Genomic DNA, 19,942 nt, shown 5'->3' with positions numbered 1-19,942 from the left:
CAGTGTGCAAAAAATATGTTTGAGACGAAAGAAAGTGATAAAATATGACAAATTATGCTATGGGATTGAGGGCGCTGTTTGACGATGTAAATTTGAATTAAATATTTAATTTTTCAGTTATAATTTTTTATTTATAAATTAATTTAATTAAATAATTAAAAAGTTAGATTTAAGTTTAAAATTAGAAAACAAATTAAAAAATATTATTTTTTTTTATTTTTTTATCGAAATTTTTACTTGATTTTTTTTTGCTCTCTCGAATTATTTTAAATTTAAATAATTAATTAATTAACATAATATTTATAAATTTATTAAATTAATTTTTTTATTTTGATTATTTTTGTAATTAAATTGTCTAAATTTTAAATAAAAAATCATGTAAAAAAATTAACTGAATTTGAAAATTTAAATTAATTTAATAAAATTAAATTAAAATTAATTAATAAAAAAAAATAAATTTCATGAAGGAATTTCCCTTTAAATAATTTAATTAAATAATTTAAATAATTAAATTAAATATTTTTTCTTAAATTTGAAAAAAAATAATTAAATTAATTTTTTAAAAATTTAAAATATTAATCTTTTAATTTTTTTAAAAATTTCATGCGATATTTTGAGATTAAAAAATAAACTTTTAACATAAAAAAATAATACGCCACAAAAAATTATTAATTAGAAAATATTTTAAAAATATTAAATAATTATTATTTACTTTCATAACTTTAAATAAAATTAAAAAATATCGCTCCATTGATCCAAAAATTTCGAAAAAAGTTAAAATAAAATTCCTCTTGAGCCTTAAATTTGTTGGAAAAAAAAGCAGCGAGCTTAATGATCCTTTTATTGACTCACTGACCGAAACTAAGGACCTTTTGTTTGTTCTGCAAACACGCACGCGAGAGCAATAAGGAAATGCATGAAAAAAGTAACCGACACAAAGAGTCAAGTCAACCATGCCAAACAGCAGCAGCAACAGCAACTAACTCCAAAGTGAAACTGCGCAGGCTTCAATTTTTTTTTGTCACACAAATAAAAGCAAAATAAAATAATAAAAATTCTTGTACGCGAGCGAGAAGATGATCAAGAAGTGCCGAATGGAGTGTTCGCTATGCAAAATGATATTTATAATCGCATAATTTATGTCTTTAAAAGCACTTTTTTGTTCAATTCTTGCCATCCTCCAACTCGGCACGACACCGACGACGACGCGAAGTAGGTATGCAAAGTCAAATTTTATGACATTTCTGTTTATTATTTTATCTGCCGCTCTTCACACACACACCGAATGCCAAGCAAACAAAAAAAAAGTGTGAAAGGAAGAATTTTTATAGCGGTGAAAATTTAATTAAATTTTTTTTTGTGTTCACATAATGTCCTTTACGTTGACTCTGTTGAGTATCATGTTCATGATCGGCAGGAATTTCTTCTGAATTTTCGCCGTTACTCTCTCGGGGAAGTTATTCAAGGCAGACGGCACGATATCCGGAATGACTTGATTCAACAAGTCGGACAAGTCGCCGCCTGTGAGTAAATTTTCAAAGTGACAATTGAATTCATCCAAGTAGAGTTCGACTTGCAACGATTCTGCGTTGAGGAATCCATCGCGATTTATCTTGATTTTTGTTTCGCCGAACATTCGAACGTCTGGAAAAAATATTTTGTTTTTAATTAATAATTTTAATGAAAACAATAACACACAAAAAAAATATGTTAAAAATTAAATTTTAAATTTATTTTTTAAGTTTTTATATATCTCAAGCATTTTTTTATTATTTTTTTGTGTTATTTAAAATAAATAAAAATTATTTTAAAATTATTTTTTATTTTTTTAATATCAATAATTTAATTTATTTTTTCTAATTTTTAATTAATTTTATTTAAAATTAAAAATTTAATAATATTTATTTTATTTTTTTATCAAAATATTTTAAATAAAATTTATTAAAATTATTGTTTATTTTTTTTTTAATTCTTAGATTAAAATAAAATTAATTTTTAATTTAAAAATTATAAATTAATTTTTATTTATCTAAGAATTATTTTTTATTTTTATTTAAATTTTCCATGAAAAAAAAAAATAATTTAATAAAAAATACTCACTAACTGGCGCAATTCTGAAATCACCGTAAGCCCATTGCGGCATAACCGTAAAAACATGTCCTCGTATATCCTGAAATCCTTGAACCACGATATCGGGAAAGGTAAAATTGAACTTTGCTTTCATCGTCAACATATTGAACGTCAGTTTATTGTTGATAAAAGTGTCGAGATTGTCAATTCGTAAATTATGGAATTCACCTGTCCAACTTTTTTTTACGGTAATTTAACTTAAAATTCATCAAAATTTAATAAATCGATCACAAAAAACTCACCTAAGTAATCCTTCAAAATCGAAAGAGCCTTCGAAGTGATCCGTTTCAAAAGGAGCCAAAACGGGAATTCCAAGCTCTGGATTGCCAGTTCGCATCAGGACTCGTAATTCCTCGACTTTTTTGTTGAGCACATCCTCAATCTTGCCAGCAAAAGCAGTTGCAGCAAAAAATGCGACGAAAAAAATATAAAAAAATTTCATTGTAACACCTTGACCGTCACAAAAGCTCTGCGATAGGCACGAAAAATATTTTAATCACTGGCGAAAAATAAAAATTAAATCAAATTTCCGATAGATAATTATCAGCTTGATAAAAACCCATTTTCAAAATAAAATAATGGCACGTTATCTCTCGTATTTTTATGTGAACGACACCAAAATGAGCGTTAATCGCAAGTAATTGACGTGTGAAATACTGATAAAATTGTTATTATTTTGCATTTTGCGGTGCATTCGAGGACGAGTGGCATCATGAAAATAAATAACGAACGTGATAGAGACATCGGACACCTTTCCATGTGTGCTAAGCCTGTTAAAAGATTTAGCAGAGGGAGGAAGGTAATTCCGTTCAGGGGCAATCTATTGTTATGGACAATGGGCCAACAACAATAAAAAGTAATAAAATATTGTGTTTAAAACTTACAATGGAGCAAAATATCCTTTTCCATCTCTTTCTTTTCTTCTTCTCCTTTTTTTTTAAGTGATTGTCTTGTCTTGTCTTGTATTGCAAAAATACAAAAAGAAAAAAAAATGTACCTGAAATATTTCTTTGGAAAAAAGGAACACAATGTTTATGTCTGTGTTACGGTAATTTGTTGAGGTAAAAGACGATTATAATACAAAATTAAATTCATTTATGTATATTTTGTGCCTTCTTCCATTTTTATGGGTTGAAATTTGAATAAATAATAAAAAAAGATTTACAACATCTGTCAATTTCCTCGGCGGAGATTGATCAAATACTGAATCAAGTCTCGGAAACGCCAGCCGGTGAGAACTTTGTTAGCTTCAGGTATCAAAAAGCCGTCCATGAATTGTTGGATGATGTCCATGATGGTTTTAAGCACAAAGGGACTCATGTCTTCGACACCTTGGTTGACGAATTGGTTCAGAAAGTGACTTGGCATCAAGTTTGTGATGTTGGACTATAATAAAAAATTTAAAAAATAATTAAAAAGAAAATATTTTTTTATAATATTTTACAAAAAAAAAACGAAAAATTTATTTTTTTTTTAATTTTCATAGAAAAAAAATTATTTTATTTAATTAAATTTATTATATTTTAAGAAAATAAAAAAAAACTTTTTGCATAATATAATTGAAATAAATTTTTCTTTTTTTTTTGAAAACATTAAAAAATTTGCAAGATTTGTCAAAAATTGCTTTGACACAGTTTTTGATTTAGTTTTGCTCTTGATTTAGTTTTCAAAACAAAACTATGTCAAAGAAATTTTTTTTTTCAGTTTCAATTTTTTGGCAGTTTTGAGTTATAAAATGATTAAAAATGATAAATTAGAGCCTTCTGACAAATTTTTATCCATTTGGAGCAAGATTTGACAAAATGGGCTTTGACACAGTTTTTGATTTAGTTTTGCTCTTGATATAGTTTTCAAAACAAAACTATGTCAAAGAAATTTTTTTTTTCAGTTTCAATTTTTTGGCAGTTTTGAGTTATAAAATGATTAAAAATGATAAATTAGAGCCTTCTGACAAATTTTTATCCATTTGGAGCAAGATTTGACAAAAATGGCTTTGACACAGTTTTTGATTTAGTTTTGCTCTTGATTTAGTTTTCAAAACAAAACTATGTCAAAGAATTTTTTTTTCAATTTCATTATTTTATGCCCAGAGGGTACTCAAATAACTAAGAATTACTTACAAAAATTTTGTGGCACCTCGGAACACATACACATACACGACAAGTCGAGTTTAATACCGCATTTTTTCTTCGAAATGCGGTAAAAATATTCAAATTGTAATTTTTTGTTGCAATTTCAACAATAAATTTCATACAAATTTTACACAATTTCATGTCAAAAATCGTAAATGCACATTTACAACGGTCACTTTTTCGAATTGACATTTCGAGTGACAAGACTAAAATTTCCTCTGACACCGAAAAAAATGCAATAAAAATGTCACACACTAATTTTACTCACTTCCAATCCGTCTTGCATCGTGACATTTAGCATCACCTCCGTTATATTTGGATAAATTCTGTGAATCAAGTTCATCTGGGCACGTGCATGAACATGGGTCTCTAAAAAATATTTTTATCAACAAACAAAAACATGAAAAAAAAATCCTAAAAATAAACATTTTTTTCTACTCACCTCGTGCTTTTATGCGAACCTCTCCTTGTGACGTGCGTCTCATGCTGAAATTCATCAGTCGCATTGTCGTACTGTAGTCCGAATCTATTTTCAATTCCGGGAAAATTAATTCAATCTCGAAAAATAATTTCATCGGATGGAACTCCAACTTGCCGACGTCAAATAAATTCATGTTGTTGATTGAAAAATTTTGCAAATGTGTTGTCAAGCTGTCGTTCATTAAAAAAAAATATTTTTTTTACATGTTTTTCGTGTTAAATAAAAATAAAAATTTACCTCATCCATTGTCCGCCGCCAATGGTAAAATTTTGATTGGGCACGTACAATGGTGCGAGTGACTGAATGCCCAATCTGGGAAATCCATTAGGCATCTGTTGCCGTACTCGTTCAATCAAAAATCGTATGCCTCTGTTGATTAATGGCCTTTGATCTGATTTAATTATAATTCGTTAAAATGTGTGTGTGTGTGTGCGTTACATGACGACTTGCGAAATTACCATCGGATGTGTTGCCATCGCCGCTCACGAGCAAGTAATTAAACAAAATGGAGCCCAATAAGAGACTTAAACCAATTGAAACTGCATTCATCGTGTGTGTGTGTACACAGAACAATTTTAATTAGAAATAGAAAATAACAATTTCCAATCAAACTCAAAACGGAATGTCGGAGCACAAGAAAGGATTGAATAAAATTGTGCTCTATTTCAATTAAATTGTATCAATATCGTTCTCGGAATCACTTTTTTTTCTCTGCAGCTCTCCAAATAAATGCGAATCAATGCAAACAATGAACTAATAATTGTTATTAAATTACCAGACTTTTTATACTCTTTCTTAATTGTTTCTACCTCACTCTCGTTCGATGCAATTAGACCCGTATCACAGTTTTTTTTTTGCAAATCTCGAATTATAGCGAGAAAAAATTGTGATGGCATTTAAATAATTTTTTTTTTCAGAAATTAGTCGAAATAAATAGAATTCCGAGAAATTATCGATTGACAGCTTTTTTGAATACCAAAAAATGCAGGCACATCAATATTTAGGTTAGAATGACGCGATGATGGTATTCGATGCATAGTTTGTTGAAATGTTGCAGCAAAATTTCAGAGTAGAAACATAAAGTTTGAAAAAAGAATCCCTTGAGTGACATTTTTCTTTCCAATTTTTATTTTTTGTTGTCTGATAAAATGCATTATAAAAAAGCAGTAGAAGTATCTAAACTCCCATGTGGGCTTTCGTTTTGATTTGAATGACTGCCAGATTTGGAAAAAAGGTATGTTTAATAACGTTTTTTTATTATTTAAGATTTTTAAAGAAAAAAATTATTTTTAAGGTTTAAGTTAATTTTTTCAATAAAAATTTTAAAGTTTAAAATGTTTAATAAAAAAAATATTAATTGAAATTTCACAAAAAAAAATATTTTTTAATTTATTTTCTTAATTTTTCTTACTAAAAATATTTTATTAAATTTTATTTTATTTTATTAAATATTTTATATAATTATTTTTATTTTATTAAAATTAAATTAATTAATTAAAAATTTATTTTGAAAAATATTTTCGAAGACAAGTTATGCAAAATTTGTAAAAATTACTGAAATTTTTTTTTAATTAAAGCAACTTCAATATTAAAAAATAAAATATTAAAAAAACTGAACTTAATATTTTTTTTTAACATATTTTTTATTTCTCATGATTTTTTGTAATTTGAACAAAATTTTCATTTTAAATTTCAAAAAATATTTAAAATTTAAATTAAATTAATTTTCTTTAAAAATTTTCAGTTTAATTTCAAAAATTGCATTTACTTTTAAAATTATTTTTTAATCATTTTTGTACGAAAAAAAGTATAACTTAAAAAAAATAAAATAAAAAAAAATATATAATTATTTTTAATTAAAAAAAATTATTTTAAATAAAAAAAAAATTATTTCAAATTAAAAATATAAATTAAAAATTAAAAAATAAAAAATCTTAAAAATTATCTAAAATTATTACAAAATGTCTTCCATATTTTTACTTTTAAAGAGCCATAAAATCTCTTAAAAAATATTATTTTTATAAAAATTTCCATGATTATTAAATAAAATGATTTTCTTCATAAATTTTCCATTAAATATGGTCCAATGTCAATCGTGCGTACTCTTGATAAGAAAAAATCCTTACACAGAAACCACAAATACGCGCGCCACAAATCAATTACAAAAACATGCCAGTCGTCTCCCTTCGCATAATTGAATTTTTCTACTCCATTTATTTTTTTGTCGTCCTTATATTCATATTTTTTCTCATAATATTTTGTTCTCTTTAATCAGAAGAACACGACAATATTGTTACTACTTCTCCATTGTGATCGCAAGAAGATAAAATGACATATTTCTGTACATATATCTTGTCAGTGTTGTGCAAAAATTATTGAATGGCATACGCACAATAGACACAATATTTTACACAAAAAAACACGAGGAATGACGTCATAGTTGTATTGCTTCGATACGAGCTGAAATAAATGATGTGTGTCACTGGTTTCATTGCCTTTCGAGACTCTTTCTCTCTCTCTTTCGTGTTTGCGTAAGATTATCGCAAGGGATGTCGAGAAGATGGATTGACTGATTTTTGCAACCGAAAAAACGGAGAAAGAGAGAAATAACAATTAAATGTCTTTCTTTCTGTTTTTGTAGTTTGTTTACGACTTCAATCTCAGATGACGTCGTTTGTTGCCGCTGTGATGCCTGCTGATTGATTGTGGTAAATAACTTAGTTGAAGACGAGTCGTTGAATAATTTTATCGATTATTATTAAGTAATCGTTGGAACATCTGCATGTGAGGAGAGAACATTCAAGATGTGTTTGTGTAAGTTTACATTTAGAAGATGTGATTTTTGTGCAAATTTGCATAGAATGGGAAGGTAAGGCGATTACAAGTAATTAAAAAAAAAATTCCAAAAAATTTAATTTTTTGTAATTTTTATATCACTTGAGATTTTAACAAAAGAATTTTGCTATTTTATGATTCTGAAAAAATATTAAATTTAAATAATTCTAAGCAAATGTAACAATTTTTTTGTAATTTTTCATTATATTTGATGCTTTTCCATTAAAATTACAAAAAATATATAAAATTAATTTTTATTTTTTTCAAATACTTCTCAAAACAGGAAAATATTTAAATTAAGAAGAACCTATAATGTTTAAACATTTTAAATTAAATTTTATTATTATTTTTAATTAAAAATTATAATTAATTAACATTGATAAAATTTTAAATTTAATTTAATTAATTAAAAATATTATATTAATTTAATTTTAAATTTTTGATCGAATTCCAAAAAAATTTTTTTTTAATTTCTTTTTTTTTAAAAAATATTATTTAAAAGAAAATAAAAAAAAAAAAATTTTCAAAAAAAAATTAATTATGATAATCAAAAAAATTTACAAAAGTAAAAAATATCAAAATAAAAAATAAAGTTAAAAATTTAAAAAGTTTAAAATCAAATTTCAAAAATTATTTTTTTAATTTTTTCCAGACATCTAAAGCTCTTTAAGTAATTTATTAATTATTTACATTTTTTTTTGTGAAAAAATAATAAATTCTGTAAAAAATTTAATTTTTTGTGAAAAAAATACCAATTTCCGTGAATTACCCTAAATAATTACACAAATGCATTCTCGTGAATTGTAACAACTTACCACACACTCCATAGCATACAATAAAAATCTTCCGCGACTTGATAATCTAAACAGGTAACCGGTTTATTCTATTTTCATTGATCTCTCAATTACAAACACTTATTTACATACGGCATGCAAAATTACATTGATCGACAACAAATACTCAATTTCTCAATTAGTCTGAGTTGAGTTTCGCCTCGATGCGGTTTTAATCATTATTTATTATCGATTGCATCTCACACTCCAACTTTTTTCAAAAAAATTCCCTGAAAGAGAATGAATTCCGTTAATTTATCATCTTTTTTCGTTTTTGTCGTCTTGTGTCACTTTCAGCTGAACGAAGCAATTCGATCGTCAGCCGCTGGCGATGGACTTGCCCGCACAACACGCAAGCCAGATTACAGCGATGTCTATGAAAAAATTGACGATAATGACATATTTAAGAATGTGCGGCGGATAATGCGGATGGGGGATCCAGCGAATGGAGTGCCGGTAAGTTTTTGAATTTTTCTGTGAATTAAATTTTATTTTATTTATATTTTTTTTAGAAAATGGCACCTTTCAAGCGAGATCATCAGTATGATTCAAACATGGAAAAGTAATTTTTATTTTTTTTAAATTATTTTTTAATATTTTAAATTTTATTTTTTAAATATTTTTTTTTATAATTTTATTTGATTTTTTTAAATATTAATTTTATTATTTTTATTTATTTATTTATTTTTTTTTTTTATTTAAAATTATTTTTTTATCTTTTTTAGCGAATTGGGAAATGTTGAACATCAACGAGTCGAAGGATTGGACCAATTTGTGACAAAAAGTTCTTTAATTTATTCAAATAATGAAAAATTCGACTTTAGTTTGTTATGGCCCAAAGTAACTTTTTTATCTCGTCACTCGTCGACGAATAATTATCGAGTTTTTTACTCGAATTATACTTTTGTTGGATGCACCTTGAAAGGCGAAGCAGATGTTCAACGCACAAATGTCAATGAAAATTGCTACAAACTCAAGGAATTGCGTCTCACATTGCATTTCAAGAATTATGACGTAAGTTCTCTCGTTTTCTCTTCATTAGACATTATCTCTCATCTCACACTCGTAGGTCAATGTTGTCACGACGAGCAACAATGAGAATGATAAGGAAATTGCGAGGACTGCAAGACAAACGCTCGATCGGTACATCAAGCAGGAATACACTCTGGGACTTGAAAAGCCCGCTTACGAGTTGGAACAAAAAATTAAAGAGTATTTTGGGAGTTATCGATGTTTGTTGCAAGAAGACGTGCCGAATCAACGTCCCTCGAGAACGAACGAAAACCGAGATGATCGAGCTTTTATTGATTTCGACTCGAATGCAAGACCTTCGACGTCGGGAATTGATACTTTCAATACAAATATTTACTCGACGCACAATCAACGGGATGTAGGACGGAATATCGGAAGTGATTCTTATGACGATAGAAGATCGCAGTCGAATATAAATCAACAAAACCCGTCGTACGATGATCTAAGACCTCAAACAAGTACTCAAAACACAAATCAACGTCCAAATTCTCATCAAAATCCTTCCTACGATGATCGACGCCCGTCATCCGGCAACAATAATCGCAACACTCTCCAACCAGATCCTGAACCAATTTATTTTCCCGCCGCTGATGCTCGAAATCCTCCGCAACCTTCAACGACTTACAATAATAACAACCGTCAAAATGCTCAAAACTCACAAAATTCCCAAGTTTACAACGAAAATCGTCAAACACAATCCACACAGACCTCATATTACCCGCAAAGTAATCGAGAAGTGACGACAACTTCACGCGTAACAACGACAACTCGAAGACCAATATCACAAAGTACTTCACGGAGAACGCAAGAGACGCAACAATATGACGTTGCGCAAAATAACAACAATCGGGCAATTCAGCAGTCGGCAAATACGAATTCAGCGCAATTTCAATCTAATCCGGTTTATCGTCAACAAGCGACGCAAAATCGTGCAACGACGTATTACGATTATAGTTAAGCTGTACGGTTTCCGTTACCTGATAAGAAGCATTTTTTTAAATATTTTTTAATAAGCCGTAGAGATTAGATTGTAAATCGACGATGAGATTTTTTTTGCATTAATGACTAAGTGTATAATAAAATAAGATTTGTTATCATAATGACCACTTTTGGAAATTTTCCAGATATTGTTTTGATTTTTCTCTTAATTTTTGGCTTTTAAAATTAATTTATTTTTTTTTTTTATTTTTGTAAGTTTTTAGATTCAACTTTGTTTTTACAAAAATTTATTTATTTATTTGCAAACTTTTATTTTTGAAATTAATTACTTAATTTTTTTTCTTTAATATAAACTTCTACTTTAAGTTTTTCTCTTAATTATTTTTTTTCATATTTCACTTCTTTTTTTGCCAGAATTTAAATTTTCTACATTTGGGTAGATTTTTAAATTTTTTACTTCTCTCATTTATTTTAATTTTTTATGTTTTTATTTCAATTTTTATTTTTTCATAAGTTTTTAAATATTTATTTTATTTGTGAAAAAATTTTTTTTCAACTTTTGGGTACCAAAGTTTTTATTTTTTTTTATTTATTTATTTATTTTTTTTATTTTATTTATATTATTTTTAAATTTATTTTTTTATTTTTTTTTTTTTATTTTATTTATTTTTTTAATTTTTAATTTTTTTTTCATAATGAATTTTAATTTTGCAAAAATTTCAATTCTACTTTTAGAAAAGCTTTTATTTACTTTTTTAAAACATTTTTAAATTTTTCCTAAATTCTCCATGGGCTTTTTAAATATTAAGTATAACTTTTTTACTTTTATAAAATTTGAAACAAAATTAACTTTAAAAGAAATTAAAAAAAAAATATTTTTTTTTAATTTTAAAAAAAGATAAAATTTTGAATTTTTGATAATTGAAAGAAAAAAATCAATTTAAAGCCTTTTCATCTCAGAAAAAAAATTCCGTTAATTTCAAAAAACCCGATAAAAATCACAAATCAATCATGTGAAGCGACAACTCACATCACCATTCAACGACCATCATCCATCTATTGCCCTTTCAATAGACAACTAGGTTTTTTTTGCCGCTTCTATTATTACAAGCCATTGTCCAAAATGATGCATGACATGATGAATGATGCACTTTTTTCCCCGACATTTCCACTTGATTACATTTCGGTGCCTCTCATGCATCAGTCATTTCGTGAGACAACTCCATCAAGCAACACCGCTTTTTTCAATTTTTTTTTGTATGCACCTAATAAAACGAGCTAATAAAAAAAATCTCATCTGATTTAGGCTGCATGTGATTTCTCGGGGAAAATTACTGTTTATCGCATGCGGTATGTGTGTCTCTTTGTGATCGCGTGGAAAATAATAAATCATGATAACAACAACGACGGTAATGAGGTAAGCAATTAAAAGAGACTGCTGTTGTCTTGTTTATGAGTAATTTCAGAGTCATTTGTCGATAAACCATCGTTCTAACCACTTTTGTTCTTAAATCACTCCGTTATGACAAGATTTTTCATATTTTCCGTTATCGGACTGCTTTTAGCTGTTACCTCGGCGTCTCGTTTGGACATTTTGGAGTCCGAGAGTGAGAGCATGAGCGAATCTGACGAAGTTTCGGAGGACAGCTATCAGGAAAGTGATGAGGATTTGTCACCAGATGACATTATTTTGCGCAATTTGAAGGAATTACTCCGATATGGGGATCCAGAATACGATATTCCGGTATGGGCTCCTTTCGTTGATGAGATTGAAGATGAGTAAGTGTCAATTTTTCTGCAAAAAAAAAATTAATTAATTTTTTGAAAAATAAAAGGGACTTTGATGGACCAATTAAGGTAATGTTAGAAGGTCTCGACGACTTTGACAAGGTTCATACCGCACTTTACATGGAGAGAAATGCTGTCGAATTCAAATTATTCTTTCCACAATTAGACTTTATGTATTTATGGACGTCGAATGTTACGGAAGATAGTTTTATTGCCATCAAAGCAAGTCAAATAAGTAAGTTTCGTTAATTTTTCTGACAAAAACTTTTTTAATTTTAAAAATTTTAGACACAACTTTCGTTGGTACTATTGAATATGAACCTCAGTCAAAGTGCGTTCGCTTATTGGACATCAATGTTGATTTGGATTACGATTTAATTGATGTAAGTTTCAATTTTCACCTGAAAAAAAATTTTTTTTTAATTATTTTTTTTTAGTACGACATCATCAAACGTGGTGACGTTCCAACCAATGCCGAAGATGCATTAATTCAAGCTCTTACGTTCTTCCGTGTGGAAGACAAAGAAGAAATTTTGGAAACTGCTGAAGGAATGATTGAAGAGGAGATCAAGGAAGTCTTTGATAAACTTCAATGTTGGACTTATTCAGAGGAAAAACTTCTCGTTTCCATCACGAACGACATCTAAAATACATTTTCCATACAAATGGAGGCGCATGGTACTTACCAAAAAATTTTTAAAAAATATTGTTGAATTTTTAGATGAACAAAATAACATGAAATTACCTGAAAATCGCTAAAAAGCCAAATCATGTTTGTAATTATTAATTACTATTTTTATCTCTTGCCGGCACAGCACGCAATTTCCGACATCTGTCCGGCATCGATTATCGTTGCACATGAATGACTGCGAAAATGAGTAGGTATGTCAGACTTTTAATTTATTGATTTAAACAAAAAAAGAATATCAAACATGACCACAATAGGTATTTATCGTCATCATCATAAAAATAATTAATAAGTATGGGATGGCAATATTTTTTGAAAAAAAATACAATATTCAAATTTGATCGAATTTCAAGCTTTTTATTAATTTGCAGCACAAATAACAGGAAATGATAAAAAATTATTTAATCGTTGTTTTAATTTTTTTTTGATATGCCTTGAAAATAAACTTTATATTATTACCAGTAAAAAATAAATTTAATGTTTTTTTTTTGCTTTGAAAATTATTAAATAATTTGTAAAAAATGAAATTAATTAATTAAATTTTTTTAAAAAAAAATTAATAAATTTTAATTAAATAAAAAAATAAATATTGGTCAAAATTAAAAAATAAATTAAAAAATTAATTAAAAACCTATAAAGACCAATTAAATAAAAAAAATAATAAAAAAACAAATTATTTAAATTTTTTAAATAAATATTTTTTAATAGAAAAAATAGAATTAAAAATAATTAAAAAAAAAAATAATTAATAATTAATTAATCAAAAAACTATAAAACCGTTTTTTTAAAAAAATTAAAAAAAATAATTAATTTAAATTATTTTTTTAATAAATTTTTTTGACTGAAGAAAAATTGTTTTAGTTTTCAAAACAAAAAAAAATTAAATGAGAAATTTTATAATTTTTCAAAAATTTTGTCCATCCTATAATTACTACTGAAAAGCAAACCACAAAATGCTTTGAGCTCAAATTTCAACATACAAATAATTAATTAAACAGTTTTCCTGCATCGCACTCTCGTTACTCCGCAATTCTCCGCCCCTCTCACTCTATCCCGCAGGCAATATTTTTGTGTTAATAAATTTTATGCTATTGACATTTTTTGAGTGTATGAGTAAACTTTTGATATTTAAACTCGTTTTATTTCGGGCCGACAGGCACTTTTATTGAAAACGAACTATAGACTATTTTAATTAATTTTAGTGCACAAAAAAAACTTTTTTTTTTACTTTGGCGAAGTACTTGATGCCGCCACTCCGCTTGGCAACAACTGTTCGTACGGATATCTGTTGAACAAATTGCTCGTTGTCTCGTTCAAAAAGTTCGAAATGAATTCCTCGAGTTCGGGTTTGATTTCCGCCGTGACTGCCTTCCAGTTTTGATTCAGAAATTGGTTGAGGGTGTCACTGAGTTCTTGGTTGCCGTTGAACAAACTGTCGAGACGAACACTGGCATGTCCGATATTAAATTCGGCGAAAATATCTTTGATGCGTAAAAATTCTCGACCATCACGATTGAAACGCTCCGCTTTGAGAGACGCAATTGCATCGACGTCAGCTGAAAAATTTTAAAAATTATTTTAATGGAATTTTAAAACGAAAAAAAAAATACTTACAGAAATTTCCTGTTGATTTTCCATTTCCTACCATGGGCACCATCAAAAATTTTCCCTTGACATAGTAATCGGCGACCATGTGCAATTCCGGAAACCACAAACGCAACCGAAATTTCGCTTTTTCCGGATCAATTCGCACTGCGCGTATCCGAAAGTGCGACAATCCATGAATTTTGATGTTTTCAAAGCGCGAATTTAGATTAATTGGACCTGAATCTTGTTGCAAGCTGATTTTCGGAATTTCCAAGGGATCTACAGAGGGTATCGATAACGCTGGAATGCCATTGCTGAGATACGGACGCAAATTAAGAATCGATTTTTTGACACACTCATTCAATTTCGGGTCGTTTGCATGACAAACATTAATGTATTCAGCTGGGAAATTGAAAATAATATAATATTAAATGGTGTTCTGTGTGTAAAGTAATAGAAAAATTTCTTTTTCGCTCGAAATCGACACAAAAAGGTCATATCTTACGTAATCGTTCACTATAATCCGCTTTAATCAGATTGCCGCCATTGGGCTCCGGTAGCAGCAGCAAAATAATAAATTTACACAGCGATACGATGGAAATGAACTTGATAAACATAATTTCGAGTCGAGTGTGTGTCTTTCTAAATTAATTTGAATAAACTTCTTCTGGATGATATTTCACGGAAAACAACAATAACGAAGAAAAAAAATTAAAAGTCGGGTATTAATTAAATGTGAACCCTTTTTCACAGTTGAGAAAATCCAAACTGCTGCGACACTAAAATATAATTTTAATAATCGCCAACTAAAATTAATGCGATAAAAAGTTTCTTCTTGTCAGTTAGTGTGTTGCGCGTCGTTGAAGAATGAAAATAGCCGATTAAGTTCCACTGCAGAATTTTTTTTTTGTTGTTATTATTTTTTATTTTTTTTTCGGTGTTGTAAATATTTTTGCTTGTAGTAATACATTCATGTAAGTTGCAAATGTAAGCTTATTTTGGAAAATACATTGCTGAAGAAGGGGTAGTTTTTGAATAAAACTACTAAAAATTATAATTATAAAATAATTTAATAATAATTTAATTTTTTAATTATAATTATAAAAATAATATTGAAATTAATTTTAAAAAAAATTGAATATTATTTTTTTTTTAACAGTCAAGAAAAAAATTCAATTTAGGTAAATTCTTTTTTAAAAATATTATTTTTTTATATTGTTTAATATTTTTTTATATTGTTTAATATTTTTTTAAATTATTTTTTAATATTTTTTTTGTCTTTTTATAAATTTTTTTTAATATTTGCAAATGCAAAAATAAAAAAATATCACTTTTTGCTAAAATTAAATTTTTTTTAAAATTTTCGAAGGTTTAAATTAAATGTTAAATAAATGTACCTAAAGTTATTTTAAGTTTTAATAATTAAATTTAATTTTAATTTTAAATTTAATAATTTTAATTAAATTGATTTTTTTTTCTTAAATTTAGACCGCTCCAAATGAAAATCAAAAATAAAGTCCAAAATTTTTTAAAATAAAATGAGGGGGGCAAAATAAAAAAAAAGTTTTGAAATACTATTTTCATACCAAATGACAAAATTTTATAAATTTTAGAGCGTTAAGTAATATTTTTGATGTTTTTTTACTATTTACTTTGAAATTTGCTTATTCAAAGTAGATTTCAGAATATTTCATATTAAAAATTGAAGAAAAAGAAATCAGAAAATAATTTGAAAAAAAAAAAATTAATAATTTATGAAAAATATTTTTAGAGAAGAAAATTTATGATAAAATATGATTTCCAAAACAAAAATTAGAATAAATTGAAAATTTTTCAAAAATTTTTTGGAAATTTTCTTGAAAAATCATGAAAATACACCGAAAAACGGTCATTTTTAGTTAAATTTTTAACTTTTTTTTTATTTTGCCCCATTGGATTTTCGACTTTTAAAATGGGGTATCGGACTTTATTTTTGATTTTCATTTGTTGCGGCCTTAAAAAAAAAATAATATTAATATTAAAAATTAAATTAATTAAGTAAAAAATTAATAAAAATTAATTTAAATTGTTTTTTATTCTTAAATTTAAAAAAAAATATTGAAAATTTTTATAAAAATCTGTTTAAAAAAAAATAATTAAACAAAAAGTGCCTTGTTTGCAAAATCTTTTCCAACCAACATGCACTATAACTCGCACCGTAACTAACTACGTTTATTCATAATTTTCCTCATATTATTATTTTCATAATTAATTATTATTATATGACAAAACGTATATTCCGGGCTCTCACATACAATTTAATAATAATTTAGTAAACAACAACGACACATGCACAGAGACAATTTAACTACTAAACGTTTGGGGAAGTAAAATTTATAATTTTTGTTTATTATGCAACAGAGACTATTTAATATTTATTCAGAAATTTTGTGTACATTTTATTTATTTATTTATTTTCAGCCAGAAGACACACACACGAATGAATAATGTCGTGCGAGGTGAGCTCAAACTAGCTGTCGTTGGACATGAGTAACGTGTCGACGGAGAATTTCCAGCATCCAAGTCGTTTGAAGACACGACGTGCGGTACTTTCGACAGTTTTTTCCTTGTTATTCAGGTCGAAGCGTTTGAGTGCCTTAATGAGGGACGTGGCAACATCCCGGGCAACGTCTCGCGATTGCGGCGACGTGTACGAATCGGAATCCACATCAACGTCGACATCTTCGTAACTCCATGCGATATCGATGTTGTTGAGCACGATGCATCCGTTACTTTCATCTGGCTCCATTTCGATGTATCCGTCAATGGTTGTGTCTGAAAAAGACGAAATTTGGAGCATGAGAGAGGCACAAAGACGTCACACATCTTCACCTTACTCTTCTCATTGACATTTATGAAAAAGACATTTCCCAGTAAATCAATTTCCTGCGCCTTCATATTGATTGAAGGGATATTTAGGGTGAAATTGATTGACGTGCATTTCGCATTCACCATCGCTTCTTCCACGATAAATTTGTCATATCCATTCAATTGTAAGCGTTTCAAAACTGACATCTTCCTACAAAAAAAAATTTCATCACAAAAAAAAAAACAAAAAAAAAATCACAACTCACGAGAAATTCTTGTAGTGCGGCTCGTCAATGACGAAAGGTGCCAACGGAGGAACATTATATTCGTAATCGCCGCTGTACATCAATTTGCGTAAATTTGCAAACATAATCTCCAATATCGTCTCATTTATCATGCACGGACGTTCGCCAGAGTAGTCGCTGGAGTAGTAATCGTCGTAAAAGTTACGGAATGGAATCGCCCAGGTGCCGCAACACAAAGCGGCATACAAGAAAAACGTTAAAAGACTCATTTTTCGTGGAAGGATGGAAAAAATCGCCACGTGACTTGTTGTTGTTGCTGCGAAGAAAGACGAATGAATACTGCGGGAGAACGGATTTTTTCGGTGAATAGTTGGATGGATACTCGATGTCAATTAAGGTAAATTGGAATGAATTAAGAGACAAAAAATTAGCGTTTATGATGACCTTAATAGTAAGACGCAAAGTTTTTGTAAACATTGTGGAGACGACTGATTTTTTAATGATTCTAACCTCGAAATTTTCTAAAATTAAAAAAAAATTATATAAAAAATTTGCTCAGAATTAATTTTAAAAACTATATTTTAAAAATAAATCTTTTTTCGTGAAATTAAAGTAAAATTAAAATTTTTCAAATTTAGTTATTTTTTTAAATAAGAGTAAAATTAAAAATAAAATTAAAAAAATAAAATTATAACGAAAAATAGAAAATTCATAAAAAATTATTTGAGCTTGAAAAAATGATCTTATCAATTAATTGATCATATTTTTGCGCTTGTCACAAAAATGGATATGCCTGATAATTTGTGATCGATTCTAACCTCAAAATAAGTTCAAATATAAAAAAACTAAAAATTATCTAAAATTTTTCAAACTAATCGAAGATTTCTCAAAGTGAAATTTCATAAAAAAACAAAATCTAATGAAAATTGTCTTAAAAAATTATTGAAAATTAATAAAAAAAAAAATAAAACAAAAATTTCTATTTGATCGTTAAAAATAAGATCAATACAAAAACGTTACGTAAAATAATTTTAAAAAAATAATAAAAAATAATAAAACAAAAATTTTTAAGATTTTTTTTTAAATTTAACAGAATGCATAAAAACACAATAAGAAATTTATAAAAAAATAAAGTAAAAATGGATCTAAAAAAATACTGATCATAATTTTCGCGCTTGTCAACAAAATGGAGTTGCCTTGCCTTTTAGTAAATTTCCGCACATCACACTAAAAACTTTTCAATGTCTCATCATTAGGATCGAATTTCATCGAAAACCACATGTATCAAATATCGAACATCGAAACGTACGGTAAGAATGGTTAGTAACGGGGTTAGGAATTGCAAATAAAAAGCAATATAATAATCATAAACATAAAAATAAAATATATGCGAAATAAAAAGGGATCGTCATCCATATCCATCTCTCTCTCGTTGGCTCTGTAGTATGCACAAACAACACTCGTCTCTATATCGATTTTACCACAAACTGTTTCTTTCTTCGGCTTTTTTATACTCACACATTTTTTTTCTTCTTACTTTTATTATTCTTGTCCAGTCTCAAGTATAAAATATCGTACGGTTTCTTTTATTTTATGTCTGCCGTTAAGATTAAGTTTACTCGCTGCTGCCCTTTTTTTTGCGTTCGTTCGTCGTTTACTTGGTGCGCCATACGAGAGAGATATATCATTAAAATTTAAAAGGATACATAACAGTTAAAGGAAGGCCACCAACAACGTGTGTCGTCGAGATGAAATAAAATAAACATAAGTCCTGGATGAGGAGCCGCATGTGTATTCGGATGCCGGATCTCGTTGTTATTGTTGTTGTTGTTGCAACGTTTTTGTGTCTCAGTAAGTGAGTGAAGCTAGAAGTGTGTCGAGAGCAAAAAAAAACACGGCATTAGGCATAAAGCATCGAATGTCGCATTTACTGCTCTAGCTATGTATGTTGGCTTGCTTGCAACAAATACGTATTTTATTCTATAGAGTAAAATTACGTCATTAAATGCTTCTGCATGCCACATACATCCAAAAAGTTGTCCCCACGTCTCCCATCAATTCTCGTGATATCTGTCGCTTCGGCATGTGTGCGTTAGTTGTAGTTCAGTGTGTCAGTGTGTGCGTTTTGCCGAGCTTTTACCGAGAACGGAGTACTATGAATTGCCGTTGGGCTGAGTATAACAGCACAAACGACACACGAAATGGTTGAAAAGCAGCAGAAGCACCATCAGCAGAGCGGTGAATTTAGCAGCAACGAGTCTTATTATAATGTCATAGATATACCACGTACGCGACATACACGACGGAATTTTTGTATAAAAGTTGCAATCAAGTTTGACAATGAGCATGCGCCATTTACCCCTCATTATTATATTTTATGAGTTAACTTCTATGCGACTAAATTT

At 28.0% G+C, this 19,942-nt stretch overlaps 5 protein-coding genes across 5 annotated transcripts; 2 read left to right on the top strand and 3 right to left on the bottom strand.

The window, feature by feature from the left end:
- Positions 1-1,280: 1,280 nt before the first annotated feature.
- On the bottom strand, positions 1,281-2,614 carry LOC134827082 (uncharacterized). Its single transcript, XM_063839617.1, has 3 exons — positions 2,373-2,614; positions 2,101-2,306; positions 1,281-1,644 (listed from the first exon to the last, which is right to left on the bottom strand). The coding sequence occupies exons 1-3, from the start codon at positions 2,570-2,572 to the stop codon at positions 1,364-1,366; spliced, it is 687 nt and encodes a 228-aa protein (XP_063695687.1). The 5' UTR covers positions 2,573-2,614; the 3' UTR covers positions 1,281-1,363.
- A 5,956-nt stretch (positions 2,615-8,570) lies between these two features.
- Positions 8,571-10,544, top strand: LOC134827270 (uncharacterized protein DDB_G0287625-like). The gene is made up of 4 exons (XM_063839850.1): positions 8,571-8,867; positions 8,924-8,973; positions 9,137-9,425; positions 9,481-10,544. Exons 1-4 carry the CDS (start codon positions 8,652-8,654, stop codon positions 10,399-10,401), a joined length of 1,476 nt encoding a protein of 491 aa, XP_063695920.1. The 5' UTR covers positions 8,571-8,651; the 3' UTR covers positions 10,402-10,544.
- A 1,310-nt stretch (positions 10,545-11,854) lies between these two features.
- LOC134838006 (uncharacterized) lies at positions 11,855-13,136 on the top strand. The gene is made up of 4 exons (XM_063853438.1): positions 11,855-12,161; positions 12,218-12,405; positions 12,459-12,553; positions 12,608-13,136. Exons 1-4 carry the CDS (start codon positions 11,905-11,907, stop codon positions 12,815-12,817), a joined length of 750 nt encoding a protein of 249 aa, XP_063709508.1. The 5' UTR covers positions 11,855-11,904; the 3' UTR covers positions 12,818-13,136.
- A 946-nt stretch (positions 13,137-14,082) lies between these two features.
- On the bottom strand, positions 14,083-15,070 carry LOC134837656 (protein takeout-like). The gene is made up of 3 exons (XM_063853038.1): positions 14,951-15,070; positions 14,473-14,847; positions 14,083-14,414 (listed from the first exon to the last, which is right to left on the bottom strand). The coding sequence occupies exons 1-3, from the start codon at positions 15,060-15,062 to the stop codon at positions 14,083-14,085; spliced, it is 819 nt and encodes a 272-aa protein (XP_063709108.1). The 5' UTR covers positions 15,063-15,070.
- Positions 15,071-16,870: 1,800 nt separating this feature from the next.
- On the bottom strand, positions 16,871-17,824 carry LOC134827347 (uncharacterized). Its single transcript, XM_063839941.1, has 3 exons — positions 17,559-17,824; positions 17,322-17,503; positions 16,871-17,259 (listed from the first exon to the last, which is right to left on the bottom strand). Exons 1-3 carry the CDS (start codon positions 17,804-17,806, stop codon positions 16,955-16,957), a joined length of 735 nt encoding a protein of 244 aa, XP_063696011.1. The 5' UTR covers positions 17,807-17,824; the 3' UTR covers positions 16,871-16,954.
- Positions 17,825-19,942: the final 2,118 nt, after the last annotated feature.

The sequence above is a fragment of the Culicoides brevitarsis genome, chromosome 1, assembly GCF_036172545.1.
Source record: "Culicoides brevitarsis isolate CSIRO-B50_1 chromosome 1, AGI_CSIRO_Cbre_v1, whole genome shotgun sequence".
Lineage (NCBI taxonomy): Eukaryota > Metazoa > Arthropoda > Insecta > Diptera > Ceratopogonidae > Culicoides > Culicoides brevitarsis.
The sequence above is the reverse complement of the archived record's forward strand: the minus strand, read 5'-3'. Positions and strand labels throughout refer to the sequence as shown.